We start from the raw sequence: 19,375 nt of genomic DNA on the forward strand, positions 1-19,375 counted from the left end.
CCCCCCCCCCCCCTTTAGCTGTCTATTCTCCAAGTTGAACAGCCCTTATCATTTTGGTTGCCCTTCTCTGTACCTTCTCCATTGCAATTATATCTTTTTTGAGATGTGGCAACCAGAACTGTACACAGTATTCAAGGTGCGGTCTCACCATGGAGCGATACAGAGGCATTATGACATTTTCCGTTTTATTAACCATTCCCTTCCTAATAATTCCTAGCATTCTGTTTGCTTTTTTGACTGCTGCAGCACACTGAGCCGAGGATTTCAAAGTATTATCTTTAAGGATTTCATTTACTGGGACTACCACGATCTCTTAAGGAGGCTCCACGAACTGGAAGATCTCAAGTATTTTGTGCCTAGCATCCTCCTCTGTCAAAAGTTGAAATGGGATGGCTTCCGCCACCACCCTCATAAACCCCGTGAAGGTCAAGTCTCAGGTGGGGGCTTCCTTCGTTCATCTGGAGGAGAAGGGTCTGACAGGAGACCAGAGTCCTCAGTGGAGTACTCCATCTGATCATCCCTCCAGGGGGTCATAGGGACCTCATCCTCACTGTATGCTACAGGGGATGGGGCCCTAGGTGCAGGCATTGGTAGAACTGGATGGTGGGCTACAGGTCTCGGCATCTCTGCTGGCCTCAGTGGAGTTTCCGCCTCCTTGGAACCAGCAATGACCACTTGTTGGTAGGGGGGAGGCCAGCTTTTTCAGTAACGCACCGATGAGCATGTTGATCTTCTCCAGAAGTGGTACAAGGATGGCCCACACCGGGTCTGGGGCCATTGGTACCATAGGACCAAGGCCCTATAACGTCCGCTCCACCACCACTGGACTTGGTGCTCCAGCTCCTCCTCAAACGTTGCCAATGCTAACACCGACTGGAAGGAAGTGGCCAGATCTTCTTCAGATCCACGAGGGGGATCAGCAACTAGCACCAGGACCGGTGGAGACTGTCACGGACTCCCGGCACAGATAAAAGACTGGCTCTCCTCACCGCGGAGGCATCGTGACAAAAGCCAGTGCTTCCCTCAATGCTCAGCCTGTCTTTCCCTAGTGCTGAGGTTGAAGACGATGAAAATGTCGTCCTCAGCCCGGAGATCGACAACTGTTAGTCTCCAGTGCCCCTATCCACCAGTGGCATCGAAAGAACAGACTGTCCCGCCGATGTCGATGGCGTGGTGTCCATCGGTGCAGTTCCAAGGTCTCTCGATGCCTATATGGCTCACACTTCTTCGACCCAAAGAGCTTATCCATCTTGTCGCATTGAAGCAGACATCCCCCCTTTGGGGTTATCTGGGCGTACAAGCGGAAAATCCGGATGTCATGCGATGCCCCCAAGCAGAGAATACACACCTCACGAGGATCAGTGAGATATGGTCCTCGGGTACCAGGGCATCACCGAACACAGGATGTGGCCATGATGGGATGAAACAAAAGGGCCGCAAAGTCGAAAGCAATTACAGCGGGTGTCATGGCCAGAGGGCATGAGGCACCGCTACCATGGGAAGGAATAGACTGTGAAAGGAAACTTATCTGAAACATCAAAAACCCTGACTACAGACACCATAGGAAGGTACTGAGAGGGACTATGCGACAGGATCAAAGGAAAATGCGAAGAGCAAAAATGTTTTACAAGGCTAAAAGCAGCCAAACTGAGCTCAATCACACTGCAAGACTTACAAACTCCACAGAAGAGACTGCAGAGGGACCCCACGTGGACGTGTGGTATAGGGCATGCTCCATGTGCCTAGAAACGGAGATAAGTTTTCCGCATCAGGGCTCCATCCGATGACGTTACCCATGTGTGAGGACTATCATCCTTGCTTGTCCTTGGAGTACGTGCACTATGAGTAAATTACGAGAAAACAACTGGGCAAATCTGAGAAACTGTGGCAACAGTTTGCTGATTGGAAGTCTGAGGTTTAAGACTGCAGGTGGGGGCTTTTGTGGGTGGTTGAATTGGAATGGATTGGTCTGAGAAGATGGGGGGAGGTAGGCAAGATTAGGGAGGTGGTGGAGGATGAGGGAAGGGATATATAAAAAACTAGGATCAATGTTGGGGAGTAATATTGTCATGGAGAGACCATCTAAGTGGGGTGGTTTAATGAGAGAAGGGTTTATTATAGGATGAAGCTCTATTAGTGGGGGCATGAGAATGGGGGAGGGAGGGGGTATTTTTCTGCAGATATTTGGGGATATATATAAGCATTAGTAAACTCTTTTGGCTTTGTGTATTATGTGGCTGTATATTTCTCATGCCGTTGAACTTGGCATTGGAGAGACCTCTCCTAGGGTTATCATGTCCAGTTCTGGAGTCCAAACCCACAACAGGGTACAGGAGGCAATCCAGAGAAAGGTTCCCATAATGGTGTGGAGAATAGTGTGGGCTCTGCACCAAAAACCCTACGAGATGAGGCTTGGGGATCTAAATGTGTCTCCTCTACATTGGAGAAACGATCAAGACGTAAACCTTTAGGATCATCGTATGAGGACGTAGACTCCCAAAATGTCAGTAAATATTGTTTTTCACAGGAAGGATGGAGGATGCGTGGCTCATCCTCCTCGAGTGAATGGCAGAAGCTAAAACAGTGGCAAACTTCAAGACGACAGGGGAGAAGCACCAAGGATCCTTAGCTGCAAAGAAGTGACTGGGCAGCCAGGTCTGTGCGCACATCTCGTGTGGGTCGCTGGTGGCGGGGGACACAGCTGGAACTGCCCGGGGGATCTAAGCAAATGGACGTTCGCCAATAGTCACGCTGGTATTGGCAGCTTTTTTTAGTTTTGGTTTTATTTAACTTCATATTTATTGAATTTAAAATTCTTTTTAACAAAGCATCGAACTTTGTACAGAAAAACACATTTGGAAGTATGTAAATTAAGAGATTATTTACAATCTCTTTAGACCACAATGATGAGGGAGAGACAGAAATAAGGAGAAACAGAAGATAACCAAACAGAGAAACTGCCACTGCATGAACAAAAAAAGAATACATCCTGCTATTATTATAATACACAGGCTGTCTAGTTAGATGTTGCATCTAAGGGATTAACGAGCATTTTCTTGGAATCAATAAATGCTCCAAGCTGCTCAGGAACAAAAACTTCGCTTTTGCATCTATTGGCCCAGATGTGGTAATAACGGTTGGGCAGGATCTAGGGACTGTTATCGAGCTCAGCTATTTTTAAACGTCTACATTAGATTTTATAGGCAGTATCTATATCAAATGTCAGTTTGGTTTTTATTTTGTTATTCTTGTAAATGCCTAATCTTGCATATTTTTAGTTTACTGTAATCTGCTGGGAGCAGTTTCAGTGATCCAGAAGAGTAAAAATTAAATAAATAAATAAATCTCGCATGCTCAGGAACTCAGGAAGGTGAAAATAATGGGGGAATGACAAAAACAGCCTTTTGTAAGGCAGAGCCGTCCTACAGGCAACTGGGACATATCCTTAGCAGTATGAACAGGAATAACTGGGGAAATCTAGATGGAACAGTTGGTCTTTTTTGCTGGGTTACTATTCTGAACCTATCCAGGAGGCCACAGGAAACCTCTCCAGTCATCTCTGAACTGCAGCTTGATACTCGCTGCAATCGCATGCACATTAATAAGAGACTCCCAGTAAAAGGAGAAAACAATGGCACTTTTTTTTCTTGGCCTGAGATGTAGTAAGACAGCGATGGGGTCTGGTAAGGCCGCGGGCAGAGTGGAGTCACTAGTGCAGCCCTGGACTGCTCTCTCTATGGATAGAAGGGGCTCACAGTGACAGCCAGAGGAGGAGGACCGTGCAAAACCAGTGAGAATCTGTATGGGGAGGGCAGAGGAAGTGGGAGGCGCTGGGACAGGTCTGGGGTGCCCTGTGCACAAGCACAGAGGACTTTCAGAGAAAGCAGGAGCAAGTAGAAAAGTCTCTCTCTTTCATTGAAACAGCAGGCTTCTTTTTATTCTCATAGGCTCACGGTAGTGCTACTAAAGTGAGCCCAGGAAATCCTGAGCTGGTTTAAGTAAACCCTCCCAGCTGGAGGGGAATCAGCAAGTCAGCCTTGAAATGGTGAGAGTCAAGTCATTTCTCTAGTGCAGGAAACATCTTGAGCAGCTCACAGATTATATTTAAAAGTACAGCGATTTCTAGGTTTCACTCAATCTTAGTGTTACGGATTATAATCATATTAAAAAAAAATACAGAAGATATACAGAACCATGGTTAAAAAATGAAAATCCTTTCCTCAAAAACGTATTTAGCGGCGTTTTTCTGAGTCCACGTCAGCTTTATGATCGCCTGCCTCAGCTCTTACTCTTAGGACTGCATGCAGTTAAAGCCCAGTCGTTCCCGGAGCCCTTCCAACCCAAATTTTAGAACCTTTCTTTTAATGCAAAAGAGAATACGGCCAAGAAACCTGATAGTTTAGCCAGGGCCATTCATTTATAGGGTGTATTTTAAATCCTGTGCAATTTTATGGTGCACCAGCTGTTATTGGTCTTATTGTTCAATTTAGTAGGTTGAAAAATTAAACTGTACACAGGATCACAGTTGAAAACCCATCAAGACTACATGACCCCAAATCTCTCTCCGTCACTAGCTCAGAGCGTCGGTGAATTTCAGCCTTACCTGAAGGTCTTTTACCTCCATAGCACACAAAATGCTCTGAAAATGACAGGATGGAGTTATTTAACTGCCAGAAAAGTTTCATTCTTACTAGCTTGTTTACGTTTTCATGGTTGGAAGTCAACCTCAAACTGAAAGGTGGCAGTATTTCAAGTCTGTAAAGCCAAGAGACTGGTGCAAAACAGATCAGGGAGCAAGTGGTTTAAAATATTAAAATTGAGGAAGCATCCTAAAAAGGTGAGCCTGTAAAAAGAATGGGAAACGCTGAGGCACGAATCTCACTACTTCCTTTTGTGTACAGACGAGATCTGCAAGATCAGCTAGCGTGCGGGTCGTCTATTAATGTACGGTATCAATACCTTTCATCTGATAATCAAACGTAAGCTCCTCTCCGGCCCTAATAAACCTCGAGGAAAACAGGGTAATACGAGGGAGTCGTATGTCCAGATTGTCGATGAAAACGTTGAAGACTTGCAGATTTGGATCACACTGAAAAGAGAAGATACAGGTTTAACTTTTCCCAACACGTTTCAGGCAAATATATAAACACATTCTCAGTGAAAGAAAAATCAAATAGTGTGTCTCAATTAAGCTTCCTAATATGTTTAAAAATGTAAAAACTATAGCAGCAATGAGCATAAAATAGTAAAATGAGACGGGGGATATGACCAGAAGACGAGCTCAAGACGCAGGGCCATGCTAAGTTATGGTATCTTTAGGGTACTAGTATCTCTCACAAAACGCTGAAAAAGAAAGCTCAGCTTGTCCGAGTTTTGGTTGAGGCGCCTGCGTCAAAGGTCATAAAACTCCTAGAGAGCGACATTGTATTTTGCAAGTCAGACTTCCACGGCATGCGCTCTCCAGATGACTTAGCATGGAGGCTCTACAACCGTTAGATATAAGCCTAAAGTTAATAGAGGCACGGCTCTCCATGCCATCTATATAGCCTGGTAAATACCTGGCTTTTCTTTTCTCAAATACTACAAAGGACTTGCAAGGCAATCAGATTTCTTCTACTTACTGTATGAGGGCTACGAGCCCAGAATTCTAAACTACTTGTATTGAAACATTAACATGCTGGCCTTAGAAAATATTTAAAAAAACATATTACTTTTACATAAACTCATTTTGTGAAGCTTTTTCTGAACAGATAAGCTTCAAGCACCGTAAATAAAGAAAGCAAGCGAGTTTGCTTACTATAAATGGGGTTCTCCATGAATTAGCCATGACACGCAGGCGACATCACCCGACCACACACACTGAGCTTAGTAAAGCTTCGTGCTACTGAGCATGTGCAGGAGCTCCCGCATGAGCAATGTCTTGTGAACCTCTCAGTCCATGTGTAGAGCTTATCTTTAGCTAAACAGTTGACTCTCCGGGGAGGAGGACGGATATTAAATATGGCTATTTCATCCTACTGTCTACGGAGAAACCCATTCACGGTAAGTAAACTCACTTTATTTATGTTTATATATCGATTAACCTGCTAAGCGATTTAGAAAGGCACATTCGTAGATTGGTTGTTTAAAGAAACATCATAAATCAAAAACAGTGCAAATAAAACAAGGCATAAACATAATAACACTGTCCGACTGGCTCTTTGTTATTACTGAGAGAATTGAGACCTACTAAGCACTATATCTGTTAAATATACGTACTGAAAGGCTGTTCAAATAGGAATGCCTTCACCATTTTTCTAAAGGTTGTTAATTCTGCTTCGCTCTTTATTTGTAGGGAAGAGCGTTCCAGAGGGTTGGTCCCTGAGTGTAAAGCAAGCATTCTCTTGACTAGTCTAGATGAACTAGCTTAAATGAAGGGTTATCTAAAAGCATTTGAGAAGCTGAACGCAAGGTTTCCTTGACAAGCAGAGCTGAATTAGCCATGACATGTAGAGAGTCCCAAGCTGAGGGCAGCTCTCCAGAACACTAACGAACCTGACTCCCTTGTGGAAAGTGGACTACTGGGAGAATAGGTTATTAAAAACTGCTTGTCCAGATTTACTGTCACTCCTTGAAAGATTGTCCAGACAACAGTGGGATGAAAAGGTGTGTACAGACGCCTAAGTCTCTGCTTTGCAGACATCGTCAATAGAGGTAGTTTTGAAACGAGCCACAGAGGCTGCCGTGGCCCACACTAGAAGGGCGTTGACCAGCTCTGTAATCTGGAGACCAGCCAGGGTAGAACAAATGTGCAATGCAGTCTGCCAACCAATTAGACAAGAGTACATTTTGCTACTGCTTTTCCCATCCATTTGGGGTCATAGGAAACAAAAGCTGGAGACGGTCTCATGACAGATGCCCTGCCCCTGGTTGCTTGTTGGCGTTTCTGGCGCGTTCCTGCCTCTGCTGTACCCGATACCAGCCTACCTTACATGTACAAGTTTGTGTGTTGTTGTTCCGGGTACCGTGGTCCTGGTTGTTCCTGCCTGATCCGGGCAATTAAGCCCATCATGCCTCTCTACTCCTGCGAACTTGCAGCTGCTTGACTGATCTCTCACTGACGCCACGTTACTTACTAGCTTTGGCCTTCAGTCCCTCCCGATGCAGCCCTTGTGGTGAAACACGGTCCATGTCGGGGGGGGTCAAGATCTACAGCGTCTGAATACAGTTTTTGGAAACATTCCACATTTATTATATCTCGATTTATACCTCTTCTACAAGGTTCCTACAATTTTCTAGCGCTATACTATTTATATATGGTGCTTTAACGGTGGTTATACCGCTCATCTCCTCCACTATATTTTTTGCTGAATTATATATAAAAAAAACAATACTAAAGCAACAGCACTGCTGGGCTTAGAAGGTAAGGAGGCAGCACTGTGGGTGAATCTGGAAAGATGGCATGGAACGAGGGTGTAATATGCAGACCTCCATCACAGAAAGAGGAGATAGAGATTTAATAGAGGACATTCACAGGATTGCTGTGAAAGGGGGGGATTCTGCTTCTAGAGGATTTTAGTCTTCCAGATGTTGATTGGGACATCCCAGCTGCAGTGTCTTCTAGAAGCAGGGAGATCCTGCATTCTCTGCAAGGAGAACTGTTCTGTCAACTGGTAACGGGAGCCCACACGGGAGGGGGAGATACTGGACCTGGTGCTTACCTACGGAGACAGTATCTCTGGATGTAGTGGATGATCATCTGGGAGCCAGCGACCACCAGATGGTGTGGTTCAATATTAGTACTACACAAAAGATAAGTGCAGCAACTCCACTGTATACAAAATGCGTCTTTACATGGATGCAGGGAGGGAGGGAAGGGAGGGGAGGGGGTATCTTGGGAGGGGGGGCATGTGGCGCAGACTGTATACTCTTTATGTTCTGATGTTGAGCCTTGTCATGCTGCCTGTTTTGTACTCTTTTGATCATTTAATAAAATTATAAGTAAAAAAAAAAATGCGTCTTTAAAGGGTCCTGCGACACGGAACCCATCTTTCGCTGAAGGCTGCGTCGGGAGGGACAGCAATCAATATTCATAGTTGTGAAGATTCACAGGGAGTTGTCGCTTTATGAAACATTTAAACCTCATTGTTGAAGCTCTATATATGGACCAATAAATTCTTTCTGCACTTATCTTTTGTGTATTATTAATGCTGAGTGCAGCTACAGCTCTCCTTTGTGGTTCACTATTAGGACACAAGTGATCAAGGTTCATTCTAAGGCGAGAGTCCTAGACTTCAGGAAAACCAACTCTCTCAAAACGGGGGAGCACGTCAAAATCTAGAGGGATGTAGAAGGGCCGTGGGCAAAACTAAAGAGAGATATCAAAAGGGCAACTCATTTGGGCAGAAAAGTAAATAAAGGGTAGAGGTTTTCTAAAGTAGCAGCTGAAATAAGGGAGAAGAGGATAGGGTTCAAAAACTACAAGAAATCGCAGAACGAGGAAGGCAGGCGACAATATCTGGAAACACCAAGAGAAGTTGGGAAAGTAGTCAGGAATGCAAAAATTCAAATAGAAGGAAAACAGCAAACACGGTAAAACGGGGAGCAATTTTTTTTTTTAAGATATGTTAGTGATAGAAGGAAGTGCAAAAGCGGGGAGGAATATGTAGAGGCTAATGAGGAAGAAAGTGAAATTGCTTAACAAATATGTGTTTGATGTTCACTGTGGAAGGGCCTGGAGCAGGACCATATAAAACAAACACAAATAGGATTGGAAGTGAGGTAAACCTCATTCGATTTTCAGAACAATGCATTCATGTGGAGCTAAAGTAGACAAAATTACCATTAGCAATGGTAACATGGAATAGACTTAGTTTTTGGGTAATTGCCAGGTTCTTATGGCCTGGATTGGCCACTGTTGGAAACAGGATGCTGAGCTTGATGGACCCTTGGTCTGACCCAGTATGGCATGTTCTTATGTTCTTATAATGATGGGGCCAGATGGGATAAGCCTGAGGGTACTAAGGGAACTTAGAGATATCTTGGCAGCTCTGCTGGTGACCTTTTCAATGTCTCTTTAGAGTCTGGAGCAGTTCCGGAGGACTGGAGACAGGCAGATGTGGTTCCTTTCATAAAAGTGGAAGGAAGCGGCTGGGAACTACAGGCCAGTCAGTCTGACCTCTGTGGTGAGCAAACTAATGGAATCGCTGCTAAAACAGAGGACAGTGCAGTTTCTGGAATCCAATGGATCACGAGATCCAAGGAAGCATGGTTTTACCAGATAACAGACGAATGTGCCTAATTTATTTATTTATTTATTTTTAATTTTTATATACCGAAGTTCTTGTAGGGACTACAAATCACTCCGGTTTACATAAAACAATGAACTGCCCAACAGAGAGCGGAGCTTTACATAGAACTGTAGAACATATGGAACAATATAACTAGATGACAATTTAACATAGTGATAAATAAATATTATAGTTTAACTGGTAATACTAGATGACAATTTAACTAATTTCTTTGATTGGATGGCCAAAGAACTGGATCAAGGGAGAGCGCTAGATGTGATGCACTTGGATTTCAGCAAGGCCTTGACACAGTTACACACAGACGACTTATAAACTGATCGCCCTTGGTATGGATCTTAGAAGAGTGACTGACTGGGTCAGAAGCTGGCTGAGTGGGAGGCAGCCAAGGGTAGTGGTAAATGGAGTTCTCTCGGAGGAGGGGGTTTTGCGTGCCTCAGGAATCGGTCCTTGGACCGGTTCTTTTCTACATTTTGAGAAAGGTTTATCTTTTGCTGACGATACCAAAATCTGCAATAGGGTGGACAGCCAGGAAGGTGTGGAAAACGAGGGATCTAGTGAAGATCAAGAAATGGTCTAAGTTCTGGCAGCTAAGATTTAATGCTAAAAAATGCACAGTAATGCATTTAGGTTGCAAAACCCCAAGTGAAAGCTACAGAATTGGAGGTGAAATTCTCCTAAACACAAAGGAAGAATGGGATCTGGGGGTGATTGGCCAAACAGCAGATAAAGCAACAGTAAAAGCCAGAAAGATGCTTGGTAGGGTAGGGAGAAGAATGGTCAGCAGAAAAAGGGAGGTGTGATTGCCCCTGTATAGGTCCCTGGTGAGCCCTCACTTGGAATAGTGTGTACAATACTGGAGCCCGCACCTTCAAAAGGATTTAAACAGGATGAGTCAGTCCACAGGGTGTCTACTAAAATGGTCGGTGGTCTTCATTCTAAAAGCATATGGGGACAGACTTAAAGAGGTTAGGACTGTTCAGCTTGGAGAAGAGACGGCTGAGGGGGAAAATGATAGAGGTCTTTAAGATCATGAGAGGTCTAGAACGGGTAGATGTGAATCAATTATTTACTCTTTCAGACACTTATTTATTTTAAAACTCTTCTATACCATTGTTAAGTTAATTCACCATCACAACGGTTTACAGAAAGGCACAATAAGAAAACAAAAAAAAACTATAATTGGTATAGATTACAAATTATTCATGTGCCAGAGTACGGTAACATATTTTAATAAGAAAAGACTGTGTTAATTAAGGCTTATATGTCGGTTGAAAAACTGTCAAACGGTTCAAATCTAGCGTTAATATGCAATTGGAGAAATTAGAGGAAAAAACTGATTACTTGGTGCGTCATTATCTTTCAACTGTTTTCCTCCTTCTCTTTATAAAAAAGCTTGTTTAAAAAGCCAGTTTTAAATATTTTCAAATTTCTCTGCAGCCTTATTTCGAGTGGCATGGAGTTCCATAGAACAGGTCCAGCCAGCGACAGTGCTCTCTCCCTTACCTGAGTGAGGCGTGCTGATTAACAGAAGGAATAGTTAGTAGAGCTTTATTGGCAGATCTCAGGTTTCTGTGTGGAACATGTACACGCAGTGCTGTGTTAAGCCAGTTGGCCTTTTCATCATGGATTAGTTTATGAATTTTGCACAATGCTTTGTATTGTATTCTTTGTTTAATTGGAAGCCAGTATAGTTCAGCAAGTGTACCTGTGATGTGGTCTCTTCTTTTTGCCTGTCAAAATTCTAGCAGCGGAATTTTGCAATATTTGGAGTGGTCTAATGGTAACTTGAGGTCTGTGCTTGCGAATATCATTGCCTGTAGGACTGTGCGAAAATTATTCAGTGTTAGCAGGGGTTTCAGTCTAAGGACCATTAGTTTGGCATAACCTTCTTTTAAATTTCTGTGAAATGTGTTTCTTGTTAAGCTCAGGGTCAATTATTACCCCTAGATTCCGTACTTTTATTGCTAACTCTACGGTTTATTTTTTATTGCGATTGTAGGTTGTGTAGGGTGTATATTTTATTGTTCTAGGTGTAAGAATTCAGTTTTATCAATGTTTATTACCAGTTCCATTTGGTTTAGGAGTTGTTTGATTATTTCAAGATACATATTAGCCAGTTTCATTGTTTCTTCAATTGTGTTTATGATGGGTAACAGTAGTTGTATGTCATCCGCATATATGTAGTGTATTATTCCAAGTCCAGCGAGTAGGTGACGTACTGGGAGGAGATAAATGTTAAAGAGTGTTGCAGTCAGGGCTGAACCCTGTGGGACTCCTGTTTGTAGTTTAACTTTATCTGATAGAAGGATTAGGGGGCACTTCATGAAGTTAGCAAGTACCACATTTAAGACTAATCGGAGAAAATTCTCACACTCAATGCACAATTAAGCTCTGGAATTTGTTGCAGTTAGTGTAGTTTGGTTTAAAAAAGATTTGGATAAGTTCTTGGAGAAGTCCATTAACTGCTATTAATCCAGTTGTCTTAGGGAATAACCACTGCTATTACTGGCATCAGTAGCATGGGATCTTCTTAGTGTTTGTGTAATTGCCAGGTTCTTGTAGCCTGGATTGGCCTCTATTGGAAACAGGATGCTCGGCTTGATGGACCCTTGGTTTGACCCAGTATATCAATTCCTTATGTTCTTATCTAATAATGCACAATGAATATGCGGTGTAAACATGTAGATAAATACCAAAAAACAAGGTGTGTGATCCAAGCAGTTAATCACTGTTCAATACATTAATCCACAAATTTTATTCGATCAGAGGGAATAAAAGGAACACTTAAGACACAAATGCTCTTAAATGGTTCATAGTAACCCAGACACAGGCGTGTTTTGCACCAGGGCTGCGTCAGGGGGGTCCTTCAAGTAGGGCCGGGTAGGAGATTATTTCATTTTAGCCAATGTGTTCCACAATCAAGTATTAAATCTTGAGGTGTTTTGACGAAATAAACCCTCCTTACCCAGAGCAAGGGCAGGCGGGTATTCTTATTAAACAGCAAGTCCCCATTGTGGAACCTCTCCCTCTGGTCCGCCTTGTTTAATACTTGATTGTGGAACACGTTGGTTAAAATGAAATAATCTCCTACTCGGCCTTTCCTGAAGGAACTATGTGAGTTGTTTCCTGCCTTATCACGTGTTCATTGAAAGTGCTGGTCATACGTTCTTCAGAGTTTTTGTCTCCTTGAGAACACCTTTTTGAAGAATTCGCCGTCTCTAAGCTTCTCTGAGATGACATGAATGCCTGTTGGTCCCCCAAGACCCCGACGGCCGTGTCGGGGTCACTAAGAACTATTTAAAAGCATTTGTGTCTTTAGTGTTCCTTTTGTTCCTTCTGATCGAATACAATTTGTGGATTAATGTATTGAACAGCGATTTTTCTCTGTCTCCATCTGCTGCCAGGGATGCATAAACCCAGGCGTCTGGACTGATCCGGGTATGTACAGGGAACAGCGATTAACTGCTTGAGTCACATCTAAAAATGTACACCCTGGAAGAAAGGTGAGATATGATACTCTCAAATACCTCAAAGGAGGTGAACTTCTTTTAGTGGAAAGTGGCTCTAGAATGAGGGGTTGAAAGGGGTAGACTCAGGCATAATCTTAGCAAATATTTCTTTACAGAAAGGATGCATGGAACAGACAAAAACAGTACCTGAATTCAAGAAAGCATGGGATAAAATACAGGGGATTTCTAAAGGAAGTGATGGTAATTATAATGCTAAGGTAAACGGGCAATTAGTTGGGCTATACAGGTCTTTTTCTGCTGTCACATTTCTGTGTTTCTAGTAATTAGGTGCACCCTCACTGAAGACATACACAAACCTGAGGAAAACAGGGAGAACAGGTATCAAAGAAGATCCTTAGGATGGTAAGCAGAAGGATCTAAATATGATGACTGGCACCAGTTGAGAAATCTTTTCCACTTAAAAGCATATGACATCCAAGTTGATGTTTGCAGAAATCAAAATATCCTCTACCTTCTTGGGTGGTGCTCATGGAGAAATCAATGAGCTCTCGATGAAGTAGGTTCAGATGCTGTAGACAAGCCCCCTCCTGGCTTAGGAGTGAGGCGAGGTTCCCAATGAAATTGGATGATGCACCAAGAGTTGAACCAGGTAAGAAAACCACACCTGTCTGAGCCAGGCTGATAGAGAGGACCATTTATACTTGATCCTGAATTACCTTTTGAATTGTCCTGGTAGAAAAACACACATAAGATAGACAGCCCATATGAGCAGAAAAGCATCTGGCGCAAATCATAACTTGCTTGGAAGAATGGAATAGAAATTCTCTACTTTCTGATTATCTCCGACACAGACAGGTGGCTGATCCCGTAGGGAGAATAGGTAGATTGCCACTTCCTGGTCCAATGACTGAGGGGCTCACAAGGCAGCGCTCACACAGGTACTCCTGCACGTGCTCAGTTAAGCAAAGCTCTACTGAGCTCAAAGAGTGGTCCATGCGGTGGGACCCACGTCATTTGCTTGTTGACAGAGAACTTGTGTGCGTTTTGTTTAATAATTTTGAGATCTCTCAAAGAGGCATTCTTAAGCTGGTAATATAAGTTTCCTTGTTTGCTTGATCCTCCAAAGATCTGCGTGAAGCTTATCGTACACATGGCTTTAAGCATCCCATCTCCATACACACACATAGCTGGCCGAAAATATAATTGTTTACTCCTCTACACCTATTACTTTGGTGTAAAATTATATTTTGCCCACTTTTATGCCAACTTTCTACAGAGCTATGTACTTTTTGGGCATTCATTTCTTTACCCTTCACTTTACTGTTGTCCACTTTAATCTCTCAACCAGTTTCCTAAAAAGTGTTTTCACAACAAAACTCACTCAGATGATGTAATAACCCCTGCTAAATTTATAAGGAGATCACCAGGACAGGAGATCATTATGGCTTGTGTGGGCTATGAGCCCAGTGCTTACCACCCGGACACATGCAAACTAGAGGAGAGTCATGGAGGAAACACCTTACGCTGTGATTCACAAAGTGAGAGACGTTTCCATATCGTGCAGCATCCACAGTGAACTCGTCTGAGTCATAGTCAAGGTCAAAGAGGTACGTGATGCCCTTGTGGTCATACAGCTGCCCTCGTCTCTCTGCCTCCTCGCTTGTGATCACCTAAGTGTAAGAAAACACTGCGATACATTATGTAATTATCATGACACAGAAGGTCCGTGTGAAATACCAAGATCATGTGCACGGCTGAAACATCTTCATTTTGGGAAAGCCCACAGAACGTGGAACTGTGTTTGCCCTTTTATATATTCCTTTGAAAGCCTGGTGCTAGCTGCCTGCTTCACCGACCGCTGCAGGGATACGTTCTGCTCAGTCTCAGGTTGGTAAACAGGCAGTCAGAAGACGCAGGGAGCCAGCGCCAGGTTTGCAAACACACACAATTGTTAAAATCCTGGATCCCCTCCCTCCCTCCCTCTTTCAGTCCTGCTACAGGGATATCTGCCAGTGGCCTCTAGCCTACAGCTCACTGTAAACAAGCTCTTGGCAGTTCTCTCCCACCTTTTCCTCTTGTACTTCGGCCAAATAATTAGAAATGCATGCTAAAGGAACTGGAGACCGCTCTGGTGCTGCCAGGGTTCAAGAAAGATTTCAAGCAGCATTTCTGCCTAGGAAGATCCCAAAAAATGAAATGTGCCCTCCATCAGCACCAAAGAGAGTTTTCCCCTCTGCTTTGTGGGCCTGCCCAGTGCTTCTGTGCTAAGAAACCACACGACACACGCCTACAAACTGAGAACGCACTGGTGAAACCTGGATCCTGAAATGGAACTCTTAATATTTTTCACATAATTTGGAGACCTGCAGTCATGAAAGGATGGACTGTGTTACTGAGAGGGATGTGTAGCTAAATATCCTTCCCTTTACTGTGCCCATACTGAAAAACCACAAACTATGTTTCTCTATCACACGACTGCATGGGCTCTGTTCATTCGTACACCAGTCAGCCTGCACAGAGAGGACATGCAGAGCAATTTCTTGTGTGTGCCTGTCAAGGAGAAATTTATTCTTACCTGTTAGTTTCCTTTCCTTGACTCCTGCTAGACCAGTCCAGATGCGTGGGTTTGCGCTATCCAGCCAGGAGATGGAGACGGAGAAAGGAAAATTGGTTCTTACCTGCTAATTTTCGTTCCTGTAGTACCAAGGATCAGTCCAGACCCCTGGGTGGTGCCTCCCTTCCAGCAGAAGGAGTCAGAGAAAAAAGCTGAAACGCACCCCCTGATAACCCAGTGTGCCACCTGCGATCCTTCAGTATAATCCATACCATAGCAGAACGAAACATATCAACCTCAACATAAGAACCAATGGCTATATCAAACCACTTAATGAAAAAACTGCATAACGTCTGGAACTTATGTACATGGAGGGAGCACTTCCATATGCAACGTGAATGCTGTCCACTTGAGAATATTTTGCAGAATGAAAACGATACCGAACGGACTCTCCAGATTCCATGGGCGGGCATCTGGACTGATCCTTGGTACTACAGGAACAAAAATGTTTATTTTATTTTTATTTATTTATAGCTTTTATATACCGGCATTCGTATATACACATGTCGGTTTACAGGTAACTGAGAAAGGAAATTACAATGATCGGTGGTAGAAGGATAGCTAGATAAAAGAAAAGGTAACTGTACTGTAGAGCCAACGAGCGTCACCGATGATTTGGTTAAATAGACAAAATGAACTGATAAAAGAAATTACATATAATAAACAATATTAAACATGTACAAAAGGAAGCAGTGCAAGGGATTGGGTGGGGGGTGGGGAGGGGGAATGGGCACAGGGGACGGGGAGAAAGAGGGGATGAGAATGATGGTTAAGTAGACAAAAAGAACTGATAAAAGAAATTACATATAATAAACAATATTAAACATGTACAAAGGAAGCAATGCAAGGGATTGGGCGGGGGGTGGGGAGGGGGAATGCGCAAAGGGGATGTGGGGAGAAAGATGCGAAGGATGGCGGAGGTATGTTAGGGAGCAGCATTAGAGAGGGAGGATTCAGGGTATAGTGGGGCGGGGTGGGTAGGAAAGGTGGGGGGTGCTGTACAAGGTATTCATTATATATTGCTGTACATATGGAGTTGTATAGGGGCAGGGGGGGTGGTATAGTGTATGGAGGGTAGATTAGGGGGGGGGGGTGAGGGTGGGAGCTGTAAGGGGCGGTGGGGAGGTGGGGTAATTAACAGGTAAGAATCAAATTTTCCTTTCCCTGTACGAACCAGGATCAGTCCAGACCGCTGGGATGTACCCAAGCTGCCCTAAATGGGGTGGGACCCTGGAGAGATCCGCTCGAAGAACACTACTGCCAAAACAGTCGCCATCTGGAGCACGGACGTCCAAACGGTAATGCTTAGCAAGAGTGTGTAAAGATTTCCAAGTAGCTGCTCTGCAAATTTCCTGCAGTGAAACAAACTGACTCTTCGCCCAAGACGCAGCCTGAGAATGGATTGAATGCGCTTTCAAACCTTCCGGTACTGAGCGCCCAAGACATATATATGTCAAAGATATGGCGTCCTTCAACCATCGGGCAATAGTGGCTTTAGTTGCCTTATGTCCTTTCTTAGGACCACTCCATGAGACAAACAGATGATCAGACAAACGAAAAGCATTAGTGACCTCCAGATAGCGAAGAAGAATCTGCCGCACATCTAATCTTCGCAAGTCGCAAGCCGGAGGCAAATTCCAATCCAAATCCGTGAAGGTAGGCAACTCCACTGTCTGATTCAAATGAAACTTCGACACTATCTTCGATAGAAAGGAGGGCACCATCCTAAGGGACTCCCCTGAATCTGAAATCCTGAGAAAAGGCTCCCTACAGGACAACACTTGAAGCTCAGAGATGCGCCGTGCCGAAGTGAGAGCCATCAGGAAAATCGCCTTAAGTGTCAAAGTCTTTACATAAGAACATAAGAAATTACCATGCTGGGTCAGACCAAGGGTCCATCAAGCCCAGCATCCTGTTTCCAACAGAGGCCAAACCAGGCCACAAGAACCTGGCAATTACCCAAACACTAAGAAGATCCCATGCTACTGATGCAATTAAGAGCAGTGGCTATTCCCTAAGTAAACTTGATTAATAGCCGTTAATGGACTTCTCCTCCAAGAACTTATCCAAACCTTTTTTGAACCCAGCTACTCTAACTGCACTAACCACATCCTCTGGCAACAAATTCCAGAGTTTTATTGTGCATTGAGTGAAAAAGAATTTTCTCCAATTAGTCTTAAATGTGCTACTTGCTAACTTCATGAAATGCCCCCTAGTCCTTTCAAGGTGGCCTGTTTCAAAGGCTCAAACGGAAGACCGCACAAGCCACGGAGAACCAGATTCAAACTCCAAGGAGGACACACTGGACGAGCCGGAGGGTTCAAATGTTTAGCACTTCTCAGGAAACGCATTACATCCAGATGAGCCGCCAAAGATGTCCTGTCAATCTTTCCCCGCAAACATCCCAGGGCCGCTACTTGAACCCTGAGAGAACTGTATGCCAAGCCTTTCATCAGACCCTCCTGTAGGAACGCCAGAATATAGACAATTGATGCGCGTCGCTGGGACATATTCAACCCGCTATACCAGGAATCGAAAACTTTCCAGACTCAAACATAGGTGAGTGAAGTAGACGTTTTTAGCGCTTGCAGAAGGGTGGAAATAACCGAATCCGTATAACCTCTCTTACTCAACTGCCACCTCTCATAAGCCAACCGCTAGACAAAAGCGATCCACTTGATCGAAAAACACTGGACCTTGACGAAGAAGATTCAGTAGATGACTGAGCTGAAGAAGACCGTCCACCACTAAGTTGATCAGATCTGCAAACCATGGCCGCCGTGGCCACTCCTGAGCCTGTGTGAGCCTCTATCCTTCGCAAGACTTTGCCCACCAATGGCCAGGGAGTAAATATGTACAGCAGAATGTCGCGAGGCCACGGCAGGAACAGAGCATCAACACCTTCCGCCCCATGTTCCCTCCTGCAACTGAAGAACCGAACCGCCTTCACATTTCTCTGAGTCGCCATCGGGTCCAGGTGAAGAACACCCCACCGACAAGTCACGAGATGCATCGCCTCCTCGGAAAGTTCCCACGCTCCGGGATCTAGATACTGGCGACTAAGAAAATCCGCCTCGTCGACCCCGGCTATTTGAGAAGCTGCTAGACGGATCAGATGACGCTCCGCCAGAGCATTAGCCGGTCGGCCTCCAATGCCACTGGACGACTTCTGGTTCTCCCCCCCCCCTCCGGACGATTGATGTAAATCACCGTTGTTGCATTGTTGGACAATACTCGCACTGATCGATGGCTCACCAGGGGGAGGAAACTGCTCAATGCCAGACGTACTGCTCTGGTTTCCAAGCGATTTATGGACCATTTCGCCTGCTGCTCTGTCCATCGGCCCTTTGTTGCCCTCGATTGGCAAACTACACCCCAGCCGGAGAGGCTGGCGTCTGTCGTCACGATCACCCACTGGGGCTCCTCCAGGTCCATCCCGTGCTGCATGTGGGCCGGAATCAACCACCAATGGAGACTGGACCTGGCAAGTTCCAAGAGCAACAATCGGATCTGGAACTCTTCCGACTTCGGGACCCAACAAGAAAGTAACGCCCTCTGCAAGGGTCTTATATGAACAAAGGCCCAAGGGACTAACTCTAGAGTAGATGCCATAGAACCAAGCACCTGCAAGTAATCCCAAACCCGGGATAGTGGTAGAGATAACAGCCGCCAGATCTGCGCCGTTAACTTGTCGATTCGCTCCTGCGTGAGAAAGACCTTGCCGACCGATGTGTCGAACCGAGCAGCCAAGAAGTTCAGCACCTGGGACGGGACAAATTGGCTCTTGGCAAAATTGACGACCCAACCGAGGAATTGAAGCCGGTCCACTACCGACTGAACCGCTGCCCTGCAAAACTCCTCAGACTTTGCACGAATGAGCCAATTGTCCAGATAGGGATGAACCAAAATCCCCTCCCGCCTGAGAGCCACAGCTACTACCACCATTACTTTGGTGAAGATGCAGGGAGCTGTCGCCAATCTGAATGGGAGGGCCTGAAATT

General features: G+C 44.6%; 1 protein-coding gene across 6 annotated transcripts in view; it reads right to left on the reverse strand.

Annotated features, from left to right (window-relative positions):
* LOC115099063 (histone-lysine N-methyltransferase SUV39H2-like) overlaps positions 1 to 19,375 on the reverse strand; it is a 70,783-nt gene that overhangs the window by 19,184 nt on the left and 32,224 nt on the right. For 4 of the 6 annotated variants that reach the window (XM_029616359.1, XM_029616357.1, XM_029616362.1 and 1 more), the window contains 2 exons: positions 14,284 to 14,430; positions 4,960 to 5,089 (listed from right to left, as the gene is read on the reverse strand). In XM_029616359.1, the coding sequence (XP_029472219.1) occupies positions 4,960 to 5,089; positions 14,284 to 14,430 (277 nt within the window). Of the gene's footprint in view, positions 1 to 4,959; positions 5,090 to 14,278; positions 14,431 to 19,375 lie in introns of all 6 variants that reach the window. The other 2 variants (XM_029616358.1, XM_029616360.1) reach the window with 2 other exon arrangements.

This window comes from Rhinatrema bivittatum, chromosome 9, assembly GCF_901001135.1.
Source record: "Rhinatrema bivittatum chromosome 9, aRhiBiv1.1, whole genome shotgun sequence".
Lineage (NCBI taxonomy): Eukaryota > Metazoa > Chordata > Amphibia > Gymnophiona > Rhinatrematidae > Rhinatrema > Rhinatrema bivittatum.